This window comes from Amblyraja radiata, chromosome 25, assembly GCF_010909765.2.
Source record: "Amblyraja radiata isolate CabotCenter1 chromosome 25, sAmbRad1.1.pri, whole genome shotgun sequence".
In the NCBI taxonomy this organism is placed as follows: domain Eukaryota; kingdom Metazoa; phylum Chordata; class Chondrichthyes; order Rajiformes; family Rajidae; genus Amblyraja; species Amblyraja radiata.
In genome coordinates this window covers 22,994,634-23,013,138 of record NC_045980.1, presented here as the reverse complement: position 1 = coordinate 23,013,138, position 18,505 = coordinate 22,994,634, and the positions used below count along the sequence as shown (strand labels likewise).

The 18,505-nt window shown below is 48.0% G+C and overlaps 1 protein-coding gene across 2 annotated transcripts in view; it reads right to left on the bottom strand.

Moving 5' to 3' along the window:
* ggt1 (gamma-glutamyltransferase 1) overlaps window positions 1-12,776 on the bottom strand; it is a 33,685-nt gene extending 20,909 nt beyond the window's left edge. The window contains exons 1-4 of one of the 2 annotated variants that reach the window (XM_033043448.1): window positions 12,602-12,776; window positions 6,902-7,069; window positions 4,698-4,828; window positions 2,740-2,832 (exon numbers count right to left, since the gene is read on the bottom strand). In XM_033043448.1, the coding sequence (XP_032899339.1) occupies window positions 2,740-2,832; window positions 4,698-4,828; window positions 6,902-7,069; window positions 12,602-12,723 (514 nt within the window). In that variant the 5' untranslated portion in view covers window positions 12,724-12,776. Of the gene's footprint in view, window positions 1-2,739; window positions 2,833-4,697; window positions 4,829-6,901; window positions 7,070-8,354; window positions 8,591-12,601 lie in introns of those variants that run through there. The other variant, XM_033043449.1, reaches the window with a different exon arrangement.
* Between the last annotated feature and the right edge of the window lie 5,729 nt (window positions 12,777-18,505).

Here is an 18,505-nt window from a genome sequence, read left to right as displayed (position 1 = left end):
ATCCATTATAAAAGATGAGGTTTCTAAGTACTTAGAAGCACACGATAAAATAGCCCAAAGTCAACATCGTTTTGTGAAAGGGAGATCTCGCCTGATGATCGCCTCAGCGCAGAAGGAGAAGAGGAGGGAAGAGACTGGAGACCTAAGACTTTTGCCTCCATCACAGTGAGGAGATGTTGGGTGGACTCACTGTGGTGGATGTTAATATGTGTTTATTGTTGTTTTTTATTGTATTGTATTGTATGTATGACTGCTTCAATTTCGTTCAGACTTCGGTCTGAATGACAATAAAGGCTATCTAATCTAATGAACCTGTTGGAATTCTTTGAGGAAGTAAATACCAAAGGAGAGTCAGTGGATGAGGTTTTCCTGGATTTTCAGGAGACATTTCATAAGGTGCTGCACATGAGGCTGCTGAAGAAGATGAGAGCCCACGGTATCAGATGGAAGATGCTAGCATGGATAGCAGGTTGGCTGCATGGCAGAAGGCAAGGAGTGGCAATAAAGGGGGCTTTTTCTGGTTGGCTGCCAGTGACTAGCAATGTTCTGCAAGGGTTGGTGCTGGGGCTGCTACTCATCACGTTGTATATCAATAATTTAGATGAGGGCATTGAAGGATTTGTGGCCATATTTGCAGATATGACATAAATAGGTGGAGGGGGCGGGGGGGTGTAGAGAAAGAAGGGACTCTACAGAAGGACTTGGACAGGTTGGGAGAGTGGGCAGAGAAGTGGCAGATGGAATATAGTGTAGCAAAGTGTGGAGTAGGAATATAGGTGTAGACTATTTTCTAAATGGTGAAAGATTTCAGAAATCAGAGTGCAAAGGAACTTGGGAGTGCTGGTGCAGGATTCCTGACAAGTTTATTTGCAAGTCAAATTGGTAGTAAGGAAGGCAAAGGTAATGGGATGTAATGCTGGGACTCTGTAAGGCTGCATTTGGAGTATTGTGAGCAGTTTTGGGCCCTATATTTGAAGAGGGATGTGCTGACATTGGGCAGGGTCCAGAGGAGGTTTACGAGAATGATCCCGGGTTTGATTGGGTTAATGTGTGATGTGTGCTTTTCGGCACTTAGCCTGTACTCACTGGAGTTTAGAAGGATGAGGGGGACCTCATGGAAACTTACTGAATCATGAAAGGCCTGGATAGAGTGAATGTGGAGAGGATGTTTCCACAAGTGGCAGAGTCTAGTACCAGAGGGCACAGCCAATAAAAGGGCGTACCTTTAGCAAGGAGATGCGGAGGAACTTCTTTAGTCAGAGGGTGATGAATCTGTGGAATCTTTGCGGAGGTCGTCATTGGGTATTTTTAATGCTGAGATTGACAGAGTCTTGATTAATAAGGGTGTCAATGGTTATGGGGAGAAAGCAAGAGAATGGGGTTGAGAGGGAAAGATAGCTCGACCATGTTTGAAAGGTCATGTCTGGTCTGTGTTTGGTCTCATGGATGTAGAGGAGGCCACATGAAGAGCACTGAATGCATTGACAAGGGTGGAGGAAGTGCAGGTCTCCGTCTCACCTGTTTAGGTTCATTTCATCAGACTGTGGAAGTAAGAAGTCAGCCTGTACTCTGAAGCATCTCTGTGCAAGCTGGTCGCAGCCGGAGCAGACACCAGTGGGCTGAAAGTGTTAATGCCTGTCGCTCCGTAAAACATGGTTGATGATCCTTGGACGGCCGGTGGTGCAGCGGTAGAGTTGTTGCCTTGCAGCACCAGAGACCCGGGTTCGATCCTGATTACGGGTGCTTGTCTGTATGGAGTTTGTACATTCTCCCCGTGATCTGCGTGGGTTTTCTCCGAGATCTCTGGTTTCCTCCCACACTCCAAAGACGTACAGGTTTGTTGGTTAATTGGCTTGGTATTAATGTAAATTGTCCCTTAGTGTGTGTAGGACAGTGCTAATGTGTGGGGATCGCTGGTCGGTGCTGACCAGGTGGGCCAAAGGGCCTGTATGCACTGTATCTCTAAGCTAAACTAAGTACTTGCGCCGCACAAGACCTCCGCAAACAGTGCAGGGATGGACCACGCTCAAAGATGGCAATGCTATTTTTGGGCAATCTCTACTCCATGGGCAATCCACATTGCTCTGGCCCACTTCTCCCTGTCTCTGCAGTCACGACACTCTCCAGTCCCACAACAACCATCATGGGGCCAGTCTAACAGAATAAAGCTCCACGTGGCATAATTCGGAGGAAATGGTGCAGTTGGCTTATCTCATGCCACATGAGCCAGCAGAGGAAGTTGATGGGTATTTCAATATCATTACTGTCAGACATATTGAGGACATGTTAACGGCTAACCCCAATCTTGGTGACAGTTGAAACAAATTTATAAATGGGAAATAGAGATTCTCAGAAAACAATATTCATCAACATGCAATCAGATGCCATTTGCAGAAGTCGTCCCATTGAATTAATTCTTAAAGAGACAAGAGGAGGAGAAGTAATTTGGAAACAAATAGAAGAATAACCTGTTTAAGAAGGAACTGCAGATGCTGGAAAATCGAAGCTGGAGAAACTCAGCGGGTGCAGCAGCATCTATGGAGCGAAGGAAATAGGCAACGTTTCGGGCCGAAACGTTGCCTATTTCCTTCGCTCCATAGATGCTGCTGCACCCGCTGAGTTTCTCCAGAAGAATAACCTGGCTGGATACAGTTTTGGAGTTCTGTAACAATTCATCGTAGACTTTCTGCTTGTGAACTCTGGAATCAATGTGAAATTGCTGTAGGCCTTAGTGCTCACCTTTACGAGACAGGTCATCAGTCTCGTTAACAAACATATCTCTCGATGCATTTTCTGGGGCCACTTCTCTGGAATTAATTACGTCTACTTTTCCTGTTGAGGAAGAATTAAAACATGGTTCCAACTATTTCCTTCACATAATCATGTCACAGCCGGAGCTGGAATCTGGGCAGATAGAGCTTCAACTACCTGTGTGCACACTGGAGGTAACCTTCACCCGAACCACCCTCAGAAACTGGGCTGCGATCATCCAAGTGACATCGTCCACCTTTAATTACACAGTAACAGCATGGGCTGTCAATGGTATCTGTCTCCTGCCCACTCCTTGTCACAGACAGAGCAGGACTCTGGTAACACAGGCTGAGGAAGAACAGGGCTTTCAGCCCATTATGCCTGCACTAACCGTCAAGCCAAATGTAACTAATCACACCTATCTGCACATAGTCTGCAGTCATATGTTCCCTACTTATCCATTTGCCTATCCTATCTGCTTCTACCAGCTCCCTTGGCAGCATGTTCCAGGCACTTATCATTCTCTGTGTTGAAAACTTACCTCTCAAATCTCTTAAAAGCTTTACCCTCTCAACATAAAGCAATGCCCTCTAGTGAATGTCCACCCTGGAATGGAACTTGCTTGCCGGGCTGGAGTTGGCAACATTGACACATTAATGGACCATGATCATGTTGGTTTCTGTGGAGCCTCATTGGGCGTGCATCAGAACATCAGAACATGAGAAATGCTAGCAGGAGCGAGCCATTCGGCCCCTCACCCCTGTTCATTCCATAAGATCATAAGCAGGGCGGCCAACTCTCACGCATTGAGCGTGAGAGTCACGCATTTTACAAAATCCTCACACCCTCACGCTGATCACAAATTTCTCACGCTCAAAAATCTGCAGGTGCTGGAAGTTCAGAATAAAGCAAAAATTGTTTTGGAGGTAAGTAAAAACCACGAGGGGAATATATAAGGTGAATGCATAGTCGTTTTCCCGGGATATGTGATTCAAGAACTAGAGGGCATTGGTTTACTGGCCCGCGGCATTATTTGGGGGAAAAAAAGTAGTTTAGTTTCTCCCGTGCAGATGGTGTGATAAGTGAGACACGGCGGTGGTCCCAGCACCTCCCCCCTCCCCCCACCCCCCCAACAAGTTATGGAAGTCCGACTCTTGCCTTGTTTCTCTGGGGTTTTTTCTATATATGCATAACAGCATGAATTATAATCTGATTTCCATACATGAATATAGTCATTCATGTGATGCACCTGTTGATCAGAGCCTGGCTCTACTGTGGAATGTAATTAGGAATGTAATTTAGTCTAACCTTATTCATACCTAATCCAATTTAAAGCATAAATGTTGCATTCAAGTGTAAGCTAAAAGACTCGCTACAGTATGCACCAGATTGCACAATTTCAAGCTGAAAAATACGAAAGCTCCACACCGTATCCAGCCCACGAACGGGTCCAATCAGGCCCGCGGGTTGATTTGGGGAAAATAAAAGTATATTCATGACCATTTATTATGTATCTGTACACTGTATACTGAAGATAGACACAAAAATGCTGTAGTATCTCAGCGGGACAGGTATGCCAGAGGTGAGAATGAACATTTGACAATTAATCAAACTGTTCACTTGATGCGGGTGTCGTCGCCTCGAGCAGCCCCGAGGCGCGCTCCCGCAGGCGGCAACCACTGCCCCCCCAGACGCCCCCAAACCAGACACCCCCCAGACTACCCCTCCCCCCCATTGCAGACACCTCCCTCCTCCCCATTCCAGACACCCCCTCCCCCAGACTAGACATCTCCCTCCCCCCCAGACCAGACACCCCCAGACCAGACACCTCCCCTCCCCCAGACTAGACATCCCCCCATTTTTCATTTATCCAACCATTGATAGAACTTCATGTGTATTGGACTTGTTGTCCTTACCTTTCACCTTTATATGTGCCTGGCACCCACCTGTCTGTGCATTGTAGATGGTCATGAAGAAGCCTCCCCCAATGCCCATACTGTGTGCGTTAACCAGCCCGTCACACAGCAGGCTACCGATGGCAGCGTCCACAGCTGATGCTCCCTGCAGTAGAAGGTCCCTACAGCAGGAGCAGAGTCAGGGTTAGTCTTCGGCACAGTGCCACCAGTCCCCTGGCAATGAGGCTCAGCAGATCAGGCAGGAGAACAGCCAGGCCCACCTCATGGGTGAGGGCGTTAACAGTGGGGGACACACAGAGCCATCAAGCTGCGGCTTCATCTGAAACATGATTTACTTTCATGTCTTCCCAGTCTAGCTCACTGCGATCGGTGCCCAATAGGCGGTCTCCTCTACGCTCGTTACTTTTAGAGATACAGCGCGGAAACAGGCCCTTCGGCCGACCGAGTCCACACCGACCAACGATCCCTGCACACATTAACACTACTGTATCCTACACACACACTAGGGACAAGTTGTACAGACACCAAGCCAATCAACCTACATATCAGTACGTCTTTGGAGTGTGGGAGGAAACCGAAGATCTTGGAGAAAACCCACGTGGTCACGGGGAGAAGATACAAACTGTCCGGGCAGCACCCGTAGTCAGGATTGAACCCGGGTCTCCGGCGCTGCAAGTGCTGTAAGGCAGCAACTCTACCGCTGCGCCACCGTGCCGCACTCTTTATTTTATCAGTACTGTCTGCTTCTCTTTTTGTTACTTTGGCTCAGTTTCTCTGGAACGACCCGTTTAGTCTGGCCTGCCGACACCTCCCTCAACCTCGTTATTCACTGCATGATGCAGCCAAGGCTTTATGTGCTTGTAGTTGCCACAGTATCCTTTAGGTCTCATCCTAATGAAGACACTCCCTTTATTAGAGTTGTATACCATCGGCCCAACTCGCCCACATTGGAACGTAATGTCCCACCTGTCTGTGTTGAGCCCATGTCCCTCTAAACCTGTCCTATCCTTGTACTTGTCTAATTGCTTCTTAAACATTACGATAGTCCCTGCCTCAACTACCTCCTACGGCAACTTGTTCTATACACCACCCACCCTTGTGTGAAAAAGTTATAGATTTCTATAAATGTTTTCCCCCTTCACCTTAAACCACTGCCCTCTGGTTCTTGATTGCCCTACACAGGGCAAGAGACTGTGCTTCTACCCATTCACCCCCTCCTTTCCTCCAACTGAAAACGGACTCGATTTCCTCTCTTTCACAATTACAACGATGGGTCCCATATGTGAAATATTAACTGCCTCATGGTTTTTACAGATTAAACTTTATGAGATGTAAATCAGTGCTCAGGGAAAGGCTGTGCTGTTCACTCAGGTCTGGCAGAAAGCCAGGAGGGGCTCTTGGGAATCCCACAGTGCAGGTGGTGAATGATGTGACGAGGCAGGTAGAAACATAGAAAATAGGCGCAGGAGTAGGCCATTCGGCCCTTCGAGTCTGCACCGCCATTCAATATGATCATGGCTGATCATCCAACTCGGTATCCCATCCCTGCCTTCTCTCCATACCCCCTGATCCCTTTAGCCACAAGGGCCACATCTAACTCCCTCTTAAATATAGCCAATGAACTGGCCTCAACTGCCTTCTGTGGCAGAGAGTTCCACAGATTCACCACTTTCTGTGTAAAAAATGATTTTCTCATCTCAGTCCTAAAAGACTTCCCTCTTATCCTGAAACTGTGACCCCGAGTTCTGGACTTCCCCAACAATAGGAATAATCTTCCTGCATCTAGCCTGTCCAACCCCTAAAGAATTTTGTAAGTTTCTATAAGATAAGAAACTTTTTCACACAGAGAGTGGTGAATCTCTGGAACTCTCTGCCACAGAGGGTAGTTGAGGCCAGTTCATTGGCTATATTTAAGAGGGAGTTAGATGTGGCCCTTGTGGCTAAATGGATCAGGGGGTATGGAGAGAAGGCAGGTACGGGATACTGAGTTGGATGATCAGCCATGATCATATTGAATGGCGGTGCAGGCTCGAAGGGCCGAATGGCCTACTCCTGCACCTATTTTCTATGTATCTATGTATCTAAGATCCCCCCTCAATCTTCTAAATTGTAGCGTGTACAAGCCGAGCGTGTACAAATTCTAGCGTGTACAAGGGGGCACTGCATTCCCAGCGCTCCATCGGGAACCCAGCGCTTCAGAACCCCGGCTCGCCGAAGAGCTGGCCGAGACTCACCTGCCGATCACCGAGCACACGGTCGCGTCGGCAGCAACGGCCGCATTGGCGTATGAATGGACCCGCGATTCATCAGGCCTCAGGCCAAAGTACAAGCCCAACGATATGGCCAGGATCAGCACCAGCAGCAGCACGGCCAACACCATCCCTTTCCTCCCATGTTTCATGCTGCAGGAAGCAAGAAGGCAGTTCAGCTCCGGGCAACGGTCTCAGGGCAAGAGTCCCGAACATTGGTGAGTGATGACACAAAGATAGGCACGGAAGAAGTTTTCAAGATGACAATGGAAGGCTACGAAGGGAGATACGTGTAGGAAGGAACTGCAGAGGCTGGTTTACACCGAAGATCGACACAAAAAAGCTGGAGTAACGCATGGGGTCAGGCAGCATCTCTGGAGAAAAGAAAAAGGTAACGTTTCAGATCGAGATCCTTCAGACTGAGAGTCAGGAAAAAGGGTAAGAAGATATAGAAGGTAATAATAATATAATAATATATTTTATTGTCATTGCACATAAGTGCAACGAGATTTGGTATGCAGCTTCCATCCCATGTCATAACTTAAACATCTAAGAATTTAGATACCCGGAGAAACATGATTTATTAAAAAAAACAAAGAAAAAACAGTGCAAATAGGTCTGTGCCGGGTGGATGTGCGACGTGACCATCCGAGGGAGACAGTTCATGGGGGTGGGGGGCACTCAGCAGGGCCGGTTCAGAGCAGCTATAGCTCTGGGGATGAAGCTGTTCCTGAGTCTGGAGGTGCGGGCGTAGAAGGCCTTGTAACGTCTGCCGGAAGGTAGAAGTTCGAACAGACTATTACAAGGGTGTGAGGAGTCTTTGGGGAATGCTGACGGCCTTCCTGAGGCACGGTGCGTAGTAGATGCCCTCCGAGGCCGGTAGCCGTGTCCCATTTATCTTCTGCGCTCTGTGGACGACCCGCTGAAGAGCTCTCCTCTCCGCCTCCGTGCAGCTGAGATACCACCACACAGGTACATGGAACACATGATTGAAAGAATTGCAAAAAGCAAGGATGATCAAGGAAAGATAGAGCCCGCTGTGGGCAAGGTGAAAACAAGTTATACAGGTAGTGGTGAAAGGCTTGGATAGAGTAGATGTGGAGAGGATGTTTCCACTAGTGGGAGAGTCCAGGGCTAGAGCTCATAGCCTCAGAATTAAAGGACTTTTTTTTAGCACGGAGATGAGGAGACATTTCTTTAGTCCGAGGGTGTTGACTGTGGAATTCTTTGCCACACAGGCTGTGGAGGCCATCAGTGGATATTTCTAAGGCAGAAATAGATAGATTCTTGATTAATACAGGTGTCAGAGGTTATGGGAAGAAGGCAGGCGAATGGGGTTCGGAGGGAGAGATAGATCGGCCATGATTGAATGGCGGAGTAGACTAGATGGGCTGAATGGCCTGATTCTACTCCTATCGCTTATGACCTTATGACTTACCAGCCGGTGCGCCTCTGGCCTGGGCAGTAATGATGCTCTACCCTAGAGGGGCCAGGTCGACCCCACCGAATGACCAGGCCACGGCCCCTGGCGGTCCCCATCGGTGAGCGGTGCCTGCGGGCTGCAGCTTCTGCCCACACGCTCACCGTGGCTGCTACGGACTCTCAGCTCTCCCGCGGCTGGGCAGCATTAACGTGGGCGGCAGACTCCGGAGCACTCGTTCAACCAGTTACACCTTCACAGCATGTCAAATCAATTAATTGCTTACGTCACGTCCGACTGGTCTCAGGCAAGGTGGAATAAGCTGCTGCAACCTTGGATCTGTGTGTGGAGGCACCCACTCCACACGCGCTGCCAAGAGCTCTGGCATATTTGCTCAACACCCCATGACCACCGAATGTCCTCTCCCAGCTGTGGCGACAAGCAAACGCTACCGCCAGGACAACTGTTGTTACCTAGAGCCACACGGTTGCTAATGGGAGCGGCAGATTTCAGGTGTCGACGTGTATAGCGAGATTAATGAGTGTGCAGCTGAGCAAACGAGAACAAGGCTCACCATGAATTATATTTTGACAGGAGGTAACAATGGCTGCCATTGCAGAAGGGAGACCTGGGGCACAGAGTGCAGAAATGGCAAGGGTGCACTTGTACCAAGGCAAGGACAGCACGAGGGTCAAGGGTCACCCACAGGTTACATCAATCCACTGAAATCAGTCAAAGAATAAGTCACAGCTAGAAACAAACTGCTGGAGGTACTCAGTGAGTCAGGTAGCACCTGTGGAAGGAAATGGACAAAGTCTGAAGAAGGGTCCCAACCCGAGACATTGTTAATTAATTTCCCTCCACAGATGCGGTCCGACCTGCTGAGTTCCTCCGGCAGTTTGTTTTTTGCTCAAGGTTCCAGCATCGCTTGTGTTTCCAACTGGGAACAATAGACTAACTGACACCCACTCCGTCCTGCACTGAGCTTGCTGCGTCCTGGATAAAATCTCATGGCGGGCCGGATGTGGCCCGCGGGCCATAGTCTGGATACCCTCTGCTCTATAAATAGGAGCGGGAAGGTTGGATTGTTCAGCAGCGTTCTCCATTAGTCCGACCCCTTGACCTCGTGCCCTCAGACCCCGATAATCTCCTTCCGTCGCTCGCTTCCACACAGCTCCGTGTGTGAGTGTGGGAAGCCTCCACTCTCCCTCCCTTCACCCCCAACCCCCCGGTGTGTTACGGGTGAGGTTGGTGCTTCCTGCAGACACCGAACCGACCGTGTCGGTCACTAAAGTACATCCGCTGGGCTGGTCGCTAACTCCCGGGGGGGGAACATCGCTAAAAAAATGGGGAGGCTGCAGCCACCCCCCTGGTTCCACGGCCCATGTTAACAGGGCCGAACATTCAAAATAAATTACAGGGTCCTGGAGTGCGTCGTGGAACAGAGGTTTATGAATCCAAAAGGGTAGAAGATATAGAAGCTTGTAAGCACACACTGTAGCAGCAGATTCAGGTTGTTAGCAGATTCCCAGCTGTTATCAGGCAACAGTTATCCTACCACAATTAGAGAGCAGTCCTGAACTACTATCTACCTCCCTGGTGACCCTCAGATTATCTTTGATCGGACTTTATTGGCATTTCCTTGCACTAACGGTATTCCCTTATCAGGTAATACACAGTAAACGGCACGATTGTAATCATGTATTGTCTTTCCGTTGACTGGTGAGAACGCAACAAAAACCGTCACTGAGCCTCGGTACACGCGACAATAAACTAAACTAAACTGAACTTCTTCACTGCTGTTACCAAACCTTTGACCAGTCCTCCCATAAACCTAGGGAGCCAGCTCTGACCCACCTCATGGCAGACTTTCCACTTTCCTTTATCTACACTTTCTCTGTAATTGTAATGCTATAATGCCTTAACACAATATTATGCACTCTGGTATTTTTCTCCTTGCGCTATGTGTTGGACTTTTATATGGTTTGATTGTACTTGTGTCAACCTCCTTGCTCCTTCTACAAACATCAACACCCAGAAACGACGAGGCCCGGCAGTAGAGGCGACTGCTGCCCTTGGGCAAACTAGCCACCGCCTGTTTCTCAGCGACCACCTTTCAGGTATGCAATATCTCATTGACTCCAGCGGCAAGTAATCGGTCGTTCCTCCCAGTTCCCAAGAGCGTTTTCACCCTAACCCCGGATGTGTTCTCACCGCCACGAACAATTCTAGCATACAGACATTTGGTCAGAAACCAGTCACGCCCGACTTCGGTCTGCAGAAAACGTTTTGCTGGATTTTCACATTCACCGACGTTTCAAGCCTCATTATCGGAGCGGATTTTATTTCACACTTTTCTTTGCTGCTGGATTTTTAAATCGCTGCTTGTGATTACTGCGCCCGCACACAGGTGAACTGCATGTGCCGTCCGGCAATGACTATCTCTCACTTTACCAGCCCAGCACCTCCAACCCAGCACCGGCCCATATCAGGAGTTACTTAAACAAATTCCATGACTAGTAACTTGGTCTTACCGGCACAATGATATCAAAAAGCCACGCATCATATTCAGACCCGCGGCCCTCCAGTTTCAGCAAGAGCGCGCTGATTACCCAGAGATCGCCTCAAAGTCGCGAAGGCCAATTGGTGTGTCTGACCTTGGAGTTGTTATTGAGCTCTTGTGGCTGCAACTCGTGAAGCTGCTGACGAGCCACCAGCGGTGACAAGTCTGATGCAAAACCATCGTGGCAGTGAAAGAGACACATCACCACCTGCAACCAGTGGCAACCATGTCAGCTGGTGAGGTGGGCACCACCTGCACGGATCCCCGCACACTCACAATGAACAAACGCTGGCTGTGCAAAGTGGAGGTGGTTACAGTTGTACCCTAACCCCCCCCCCCGCACTCACAATCTGGGCCACGGCAAATGAAGTCAAGCACCCCATATGCCCCAACCTATGTAGCTGCCTCAGTGATCCTTGGACTTGTACCCCAGTAATCCACTGCAGCCACTCCCCCCCCCCCCCCCACATTCTCATTTGCTGCAGTTTTAGGATCCCATCAACACATAAATAAATGTACAATAATTAATAATACCATCAGTAATACTCAGTAACCAGTCCTGATGGGTTCTCCATGCTGGCTGCCAGCCATCCCTCTGCCCCAACACTTTTATAGAATCAAGGAGCCATACAGCATGGAAACAGGTCCATTGGCCCACTAGCCCATGCTGACTACGGTGTCCATCTGAGCTTGCCCATGTTCCCTCTATAGTTCGCTTCCTTCTGAGGCTTTCCTATCCATGTAACTGTGCAAATGTCTGTTGCAGCAACCAGTCTGAAGAAGGGTTTCGGCCCGAAACGTTGCCTATTTCCTTCGCTCCATAGATGCTGCTGCACCCTCTGAGTTTCTCCAGCAATTTTGTCTACCTTTGAACTCCTGTGTTGGACTTAACACACAACCGTGACGGGTTGGTTTTCCTGACGCCAACCTGTACCTTGGAACCATTATTTGTTCCAAGTGACTCATTGAATGGAGTTACCAATATCTAACAGCTCTAGGTGGAACCATGTTGCTTTTGCTGTCATCTACCTGCTGTGTTTGGCTGGTCAATGACGTCAGCAAGTTGGAAGCATCGATGGTCACCCCCTGGTGTCGGCCGCCGCTGGTGGACTTCATTGCCAGCGTTCGTCCTGTCCGAGTTGGTGACAGATTGGTCATGTTGGAGCCTGATGGCACAGCTCACCAACCAGTGCCAGGTGCCGGAGAACGGGGAAGACCAACCAACTCCCGCTGTGTTAGTGAAACGGCTTGTGGCATTAGTGAATCAACAGCAAAACACCCGGGACCTTTCCTTCCTCACTACCCACTCAGATCCTGCCTGCCTGTTCAGCCTCCCTTATCCCACCCAACAACAGAACTCCAATCTCTTTTCAAGTTCAAGTTCAAGTTCAAGTTAGTTTATTGTCATGTGTCCCTGTATAGGACAATGAAATTCTTGCTTTGCTTAAGCACACAGAAAATAGTAGGCATTTACTACAAAACAGATAAATGTGTCCATATACCATGATATAAATATATACACACATGAATAAATAAACTGATAGTGCAAATAACAGAAAGTGGTTGGTAATAATCAGAGTTTTGTCCGAGCCAGGTTTAATAGCCTGATGGCTGAGGGGAAGTAACTATTCCTGAACCTGGTTGTTGCAGTCTTCTCATCCTTTTTACAGAGGGGTGACCACAATACTACAGTTGGACTTACCTCCCTGCTTTTGTACAACAGCCGGGATCCAAGTTTCTCCCTTCACAAGCGCCGCCAGTCCCTTTGTTGCAGGAAACTCCGCTGACCTGTGCAATTTGGTTAGTTGGTACCTTACTCTGCATTGTGGCTTATTGCATGGATTAACTTGCAACTGCCACTTGCCTGCTCGATCCACCAGCCCCGACTGCTGACTGTTCCAGTCCTCCTCCTAGTGCACAACACACGAGCTTCCTGTGGTCCACCACGTCACATTACACCTCCACCCCAGCCATCAATGCTTCATGGGAGTGACGGGCGGAAGTAATGAGCCAGCCTGAAGTGTGGGGATTTCCGTTCCCTGCCACAAACAGCCGCGGGATGGCCAGCTCCCACAGCCCACTGATTCATGCCCAACTCCCTCCAACCTGTACCAGCCTATCCTTCAATGTTTGCTAATCAGCCTCAGAGAGAGAGAGTGATACAGTGTGGAAACAGGCACTTCAGCCCAACTCCCTCATAGCGGCCAAAAATGTCCCAGCTACCCTAGTCCCACTTGCCTGCGCTTGGTCCATAACCCTCCAAACCTGTCCCATCCATGTACCTGTCCGACTGTTTCTTAAACAATGGGACAGTCTCAGTCTCAACTACCTGCTCTGGCAGCTTGTTCCATACACCCACCACCCTCTGTGTGAAAAAGTTACCCCTCGGATTCCTATTAAATCTTTTCCCCTTCACCTATAATTTTTTTGTCCTCTGGTCCTTCATTCACCTACTCTGGGTAAAAGATTGTGCATCTGCCCGATATATTCCTCTTATGATTTTGAATACCTCTATAAGATCTCCCCTCATCCTCCTACGCTTCATGGAATAGAGACCCAGTCTACTTAACCTCTCCCTATAGCTCACACCCTCTAGTCCTGGCTCTAGTCCAACTTTTTATTTAAGAAGGAACTGCAGACGCTGGAAAATCGAAGGTACACAAAAATGCTGGAAAAACTCAGCGGGTGCAGCAGCATCTATGGAGCGAAGGAAATAGGCAACGTTTCTTCCCGAAACGTTGCCTATTTCCTTCGCTCCATAGATGCTGCTGCACCCGCTGAGTTTCTCCAGCATTTTTGTGTACCTTCTAGTCCAACTTTTGTTGGGAGTTTACAAAATAACTTCAACAACTCTCTATCGATAGGCTCTTCCCTTCAGCTGCCTTCTATGTGACCTCATCAGGCTTGCCTTTAACAATTTTTAAAAATGAAAGTCAAGCTGCAGAAAGTGAGGGGTGCCTGGAATACACTGCCAGGGTTGATAGTGGCATTGAAGAAACATTGAGATAAGCACACTGAATATGCAGGGAGTGGAGGTATATGGATCACGTGAAGGGAGATGATATTGGCACAAAGCTCACCACAGACATTGTGGGCTGGAGGGACTGTTCCTGTGCTGTGCTGTTCCCTGTTCTGCAAGAGCGTATTCAGTTTTTCCCAATGTTTTAAAGACCTCGTAACATTTTCAACTTGACCATTACATTACTATTCTCCAGTCCCTGTACCCTGTCTCTGTATGGAGATCACAGTGAATCCTCCTACAATCTCCAAACCCCCCTCACCCTGCTTCATTCAGATTCAGATTCAACTTTAATTGTCATTGTCAGTGTACAGTACAGAGACAACAAAATGCAGTTAGCATCTCCCTGGAAGAGCGACATCGAATATGAGCAATAAATAAATCTATTTACATGCATACAGTCATAGACTTCTTTTTTCCTGTGGGAGGAGTGTCTGGGGGGGGGGGGTGATTGGCAGTCACCGAGGTACCTTTGGCAATGCAGGGCACAGGTTATTTAGTTTCATTTTTAGTTTACAGATACAGCGTGGAAACAGGCCCTTCAGCCCATCGAGTCTGTGCCGGCCGGCAATCGCCCATAGCCTAGCTTTATCCTACACACTAGGGAAAATTTACAATAGCCAATTGACCTACAAACATGCACGTCTTTGGAATGTGGGAGGAAACAGAAGCACCCAGAGAAAGCCCAGGCAGTCACAGAGAGAGAACGTGCAAACTCTGTACAGACAGCACCCGTAGTCAGGATCAAACCCGGGCCTCTGACGCTGTAAGGCAGTAACTCTACCGTGGAGCCACTGTGCCACCTCATTTATTAACACCAAGCACACCCATCCATTATCTCCATCACCAGCCCTATCACTGTGATATTAGTAATGCACACAGATTACATTCTTCAATCCAAACACTACAAACCGAGCCTCCTGCTATTCACAGGCTGGCAGAGGAGATCGACGGCCCTTTCACACAACCTGGCCGGCTACTCTTAATTCCCTCTGTACGGCAGAGCAGAAATTTCACCTCTCAGCTAACTATGTTCAACACAAACTATTCAGTCGACAGGCCAAGCAGTTTGCTACTTTTGTTAGCTTCCACTGAAAGAGTAAATTGCATGATAAAGGAGAGTTTTACCTTCTATGATTTAACTTTTCACTGAGAATTCAAGCAGGAAGTTAATGGTCGCAGTGGATTAAACCAATGCCTTCACAAGCGTCTTTGAACTTGGACGTTGCCTGGCTGGGAGAAGAGACTTCAGCACAATCAAATTACGGTTGGGACAGATTAAAGATTGGGTTGTCAATTCATTTATTTGAGCAGAGAATGTTAACTTTTAACATTTTGAGGTTGAAGGTTGCAGTGAAAGTGTAATCACATGATTTTAACTGAGATTGCCTTATCGTGGGAGGCACAGCAACAACATAAATACCTGGAAAGTACAGGGTTCAGATTGACAATAAAACAGGTATCCCAGAGGGGCAGGACTGGCAACTCAATATTCCGGGGCACATGAGCTTCAGGAGAGACAGGAGTGAGGGTAAAAGAGGAGAGGGGGTTGCATTATTGGTTAAGGAGGATGTCACGGCAGTGGTCAAAGGGTACATTATGGACGGTTCATCTTGTGATGCTATGGAAGCTTGGCTGACGAGGGAAATTGAGGCATTGGTCAAGAATAAGACGGGACAGCTGGGATCAAGTGCATCTCTGGAGGAGTTTCGGGAACTGAGGAGTAAACTAAAAAAGAAAAGGGCACAAAGGGACCAGGAGATAGCTCTGGCAGTTAGTATTAAGGACAATCCCAAGAGATTTTGTAAATACATAAGGTGGAAAAAGATATCTAGAGAGAGTGGGATGTCTCAGGAATCAAAGCGGTCACCTCTGTATGAAGCCACACGAGATGGGCAAGGTCCTCAATGAGTATTTCTCCTCAGTATTTACCGAGGACGGAGGAACTTGGGGCAGTTAATGGAAGTGTCTTGAGAGCAGTCAGTGTTACATTCGAAGAGGTGTTGAAGGTACTATCGTGGAGTGGAGGTGCATGGTTCCTCGAAGGTCGAGTCGCAGGTAGATAAGGTGGTCAAAAAGGCTTTGGGCACATTGGCCTTCATCAGTCAGTGTATTGAATATAGAAGTTGGGAGGTTATGTTGCAGTTGTATAAGACTTTGGCGAGACTGTATTTAAAGTATTGTGTTCAGTTCTGGGCACCATGTTATAGGAAAGACGTTGTCGAGCTACAAAGGGTATAGAGAAGATTTACGAGGATGTTGCCAGGACTAGAGGGTCTGAGCTATAGGGAGAGGTTGAGTACGTTGGGACTCTATTCCCTGGAGCGCAGGTCGATGAGGGGTGATCTTCTAGAGGTGTATAAAATAACGAGAGGAATACATCGGGTAGATGCAGAGAGTAGGTGAATCGAGGACCAGAGGACATAGGTTTAAGGTGATGGGGAAAAGATGTAATAGGAAACTAAGGGGTAACTTTTTCACACAGGGGGTGGCGGGTGTATGGAATAAGTTGCCAGAGGAAGTAGTTGAGGCTAGGACGATCCCAACGTTTAACAAAGAGTTAGACAGGGACATGGATAGGACAGATTTGGAGGGATAAGGACCAAGTGTAGCTGGGACATGTTGGCCGGTTTGGGTAAGTTGGGCCGAAGGAACAGTTTCCACACTGTATCACTCTATGACTCCCCCAGCCTCGACTCCATCTACACCACATTGCCTCCAGAGAGCAGCCAACATAACCAAGGTTCATTTACACCCTGGTCATTTCCTCTTGTCATTTCCATTGGGCAGAAGGTACAAAAGCTTGAAAGCACGCACCACCAGATTCAGGAACAGCTTCTACCCCTCTGTCATCAGACGACTGACCGGTCCTCTCTTAAGCTAAGGGTGTAGTTCTGATCTCCCAACCTACCTCATTGCGCCCCTTGCACTTTATTTCCATCTACACATTCTTTGTAACTGTCACACTATAATACTGTGAAACTATATTCTTCACTCTGGTATTTTTCTCTGGGCACTACCTGTTGTACTTGTGCACAGCTTGACTGTACTCATAGAAACATAGAAAATAGGTGCATGAGTAGGCCATTCGGCCCTTCGAGCCTGCACCACCATTCAATATGATCATGGCTGATCATCCAACTCAGTATCCTGTACCTGCCTTCTCTCCATACCCCCTGATCACTTTAGCTACAAGGGCCACATCTAACTCCCTCTTAAATATAGCCAATGAACTGGCCTCAACTACCTTCTGTGGCAGAGAATTCCACAGATTCACCACTCTCTGTGTGAAAAATGTTTTTCTCATCTCGGTCCTAAAAGGCTTTCCCCTTATCCTTAAACTGTGACCCCTTGTTCTGGACTTCCCCAACATCCGGAACAATCTTCCTGCATCTAGCCTGTCCAACGCCTTAAGAATTTTGTAAGTTTCAATAAGATCCCCCCTCAATCTTCTAAATTCTAGAAAATACATGCAAATGTTTAAGAAAGAACTGCAGATGCTAGAAAAATCGAAGGTAGACAAAAATGCTGGAGAAACTCAGTGGGTGAGGCAGCATCTATGGAGCGAAGTAATAGGTGACGTTTCGGATCGACCCGAAACGTCACCTATTCCTTTGCTCCATAGATGCTGCCTCACCCGCTGAGTTTCTCCAGCATTTTTGTCTACCTAGGAATGGGAATAGTCAGCCATTATAAGAATGATAACCCATCATTGTGACATTCCTAGATGTAGGAATATTGGATAGACACAAAATGCTGGAGTAAATCAACGGGACTGGCAGCATCTCTGGAGAGAAGGAATGGGCGATGTTGAGACCCTTCTTCAGACCTTCTTCAGTAGGGATAATGGGATGGGAATAATCACCCTCTGCAAGTTTCCTGGGAGTGTGGATTTGCAACTGTCATAGTATTTCTGGGAACAGGGATAACCCATAATTACTATTTCTTAGCTAGTAACCAATCTGTGAGTGTTGTTATCTGTCTATCTCGGCATTCCCAAAGGATGGATAATTGGTTCTCAGTGTTCCTGGGGAATGGGAAAAGGTTACTAGTGATACAATTATACAATTTATTTATTGTCATTTGAACCTCAAATGAAGTTGAAACGAAATTTGGTTTCAGCAGCCATACAACAAGACACACAACCAACACAATTTACACAAACATCCATCACAATGAACCTTCTCCTCACTGTGATAGAAGGCAAAGTCTTGACGCTCCTGACATTTGATAGAACACAAATTGGAAGAGAGGGGCACGTTGGAGGTCAGATGTCACTTTACAAGAATGGGCACACACTGAAAGAGGGAGCAGGCAAGGGAGAGAGAAGGGTGGGAAGGTGACAGGGGCAGGGAGAGAGGAGGTGAGAGATTGAGGGGAAGCGCTGGAAGAGAGAAGAGGCACCGAGAGAGAAGGGGGGCGGGGGTCATGGGTGGCTGGAGAGAGGAAGGGGGCACCGTGGGAAAGACAGAGGGAGAAAGGGCGTCCTGGGAGAGATGGAGAAAGGGAGGGGGTACCCTGGGAGAGATGGGAGGGAGTTGGGGGAGAGACGGGGGATTGAGTAGGAATCGCGAGAGACGGACGGAG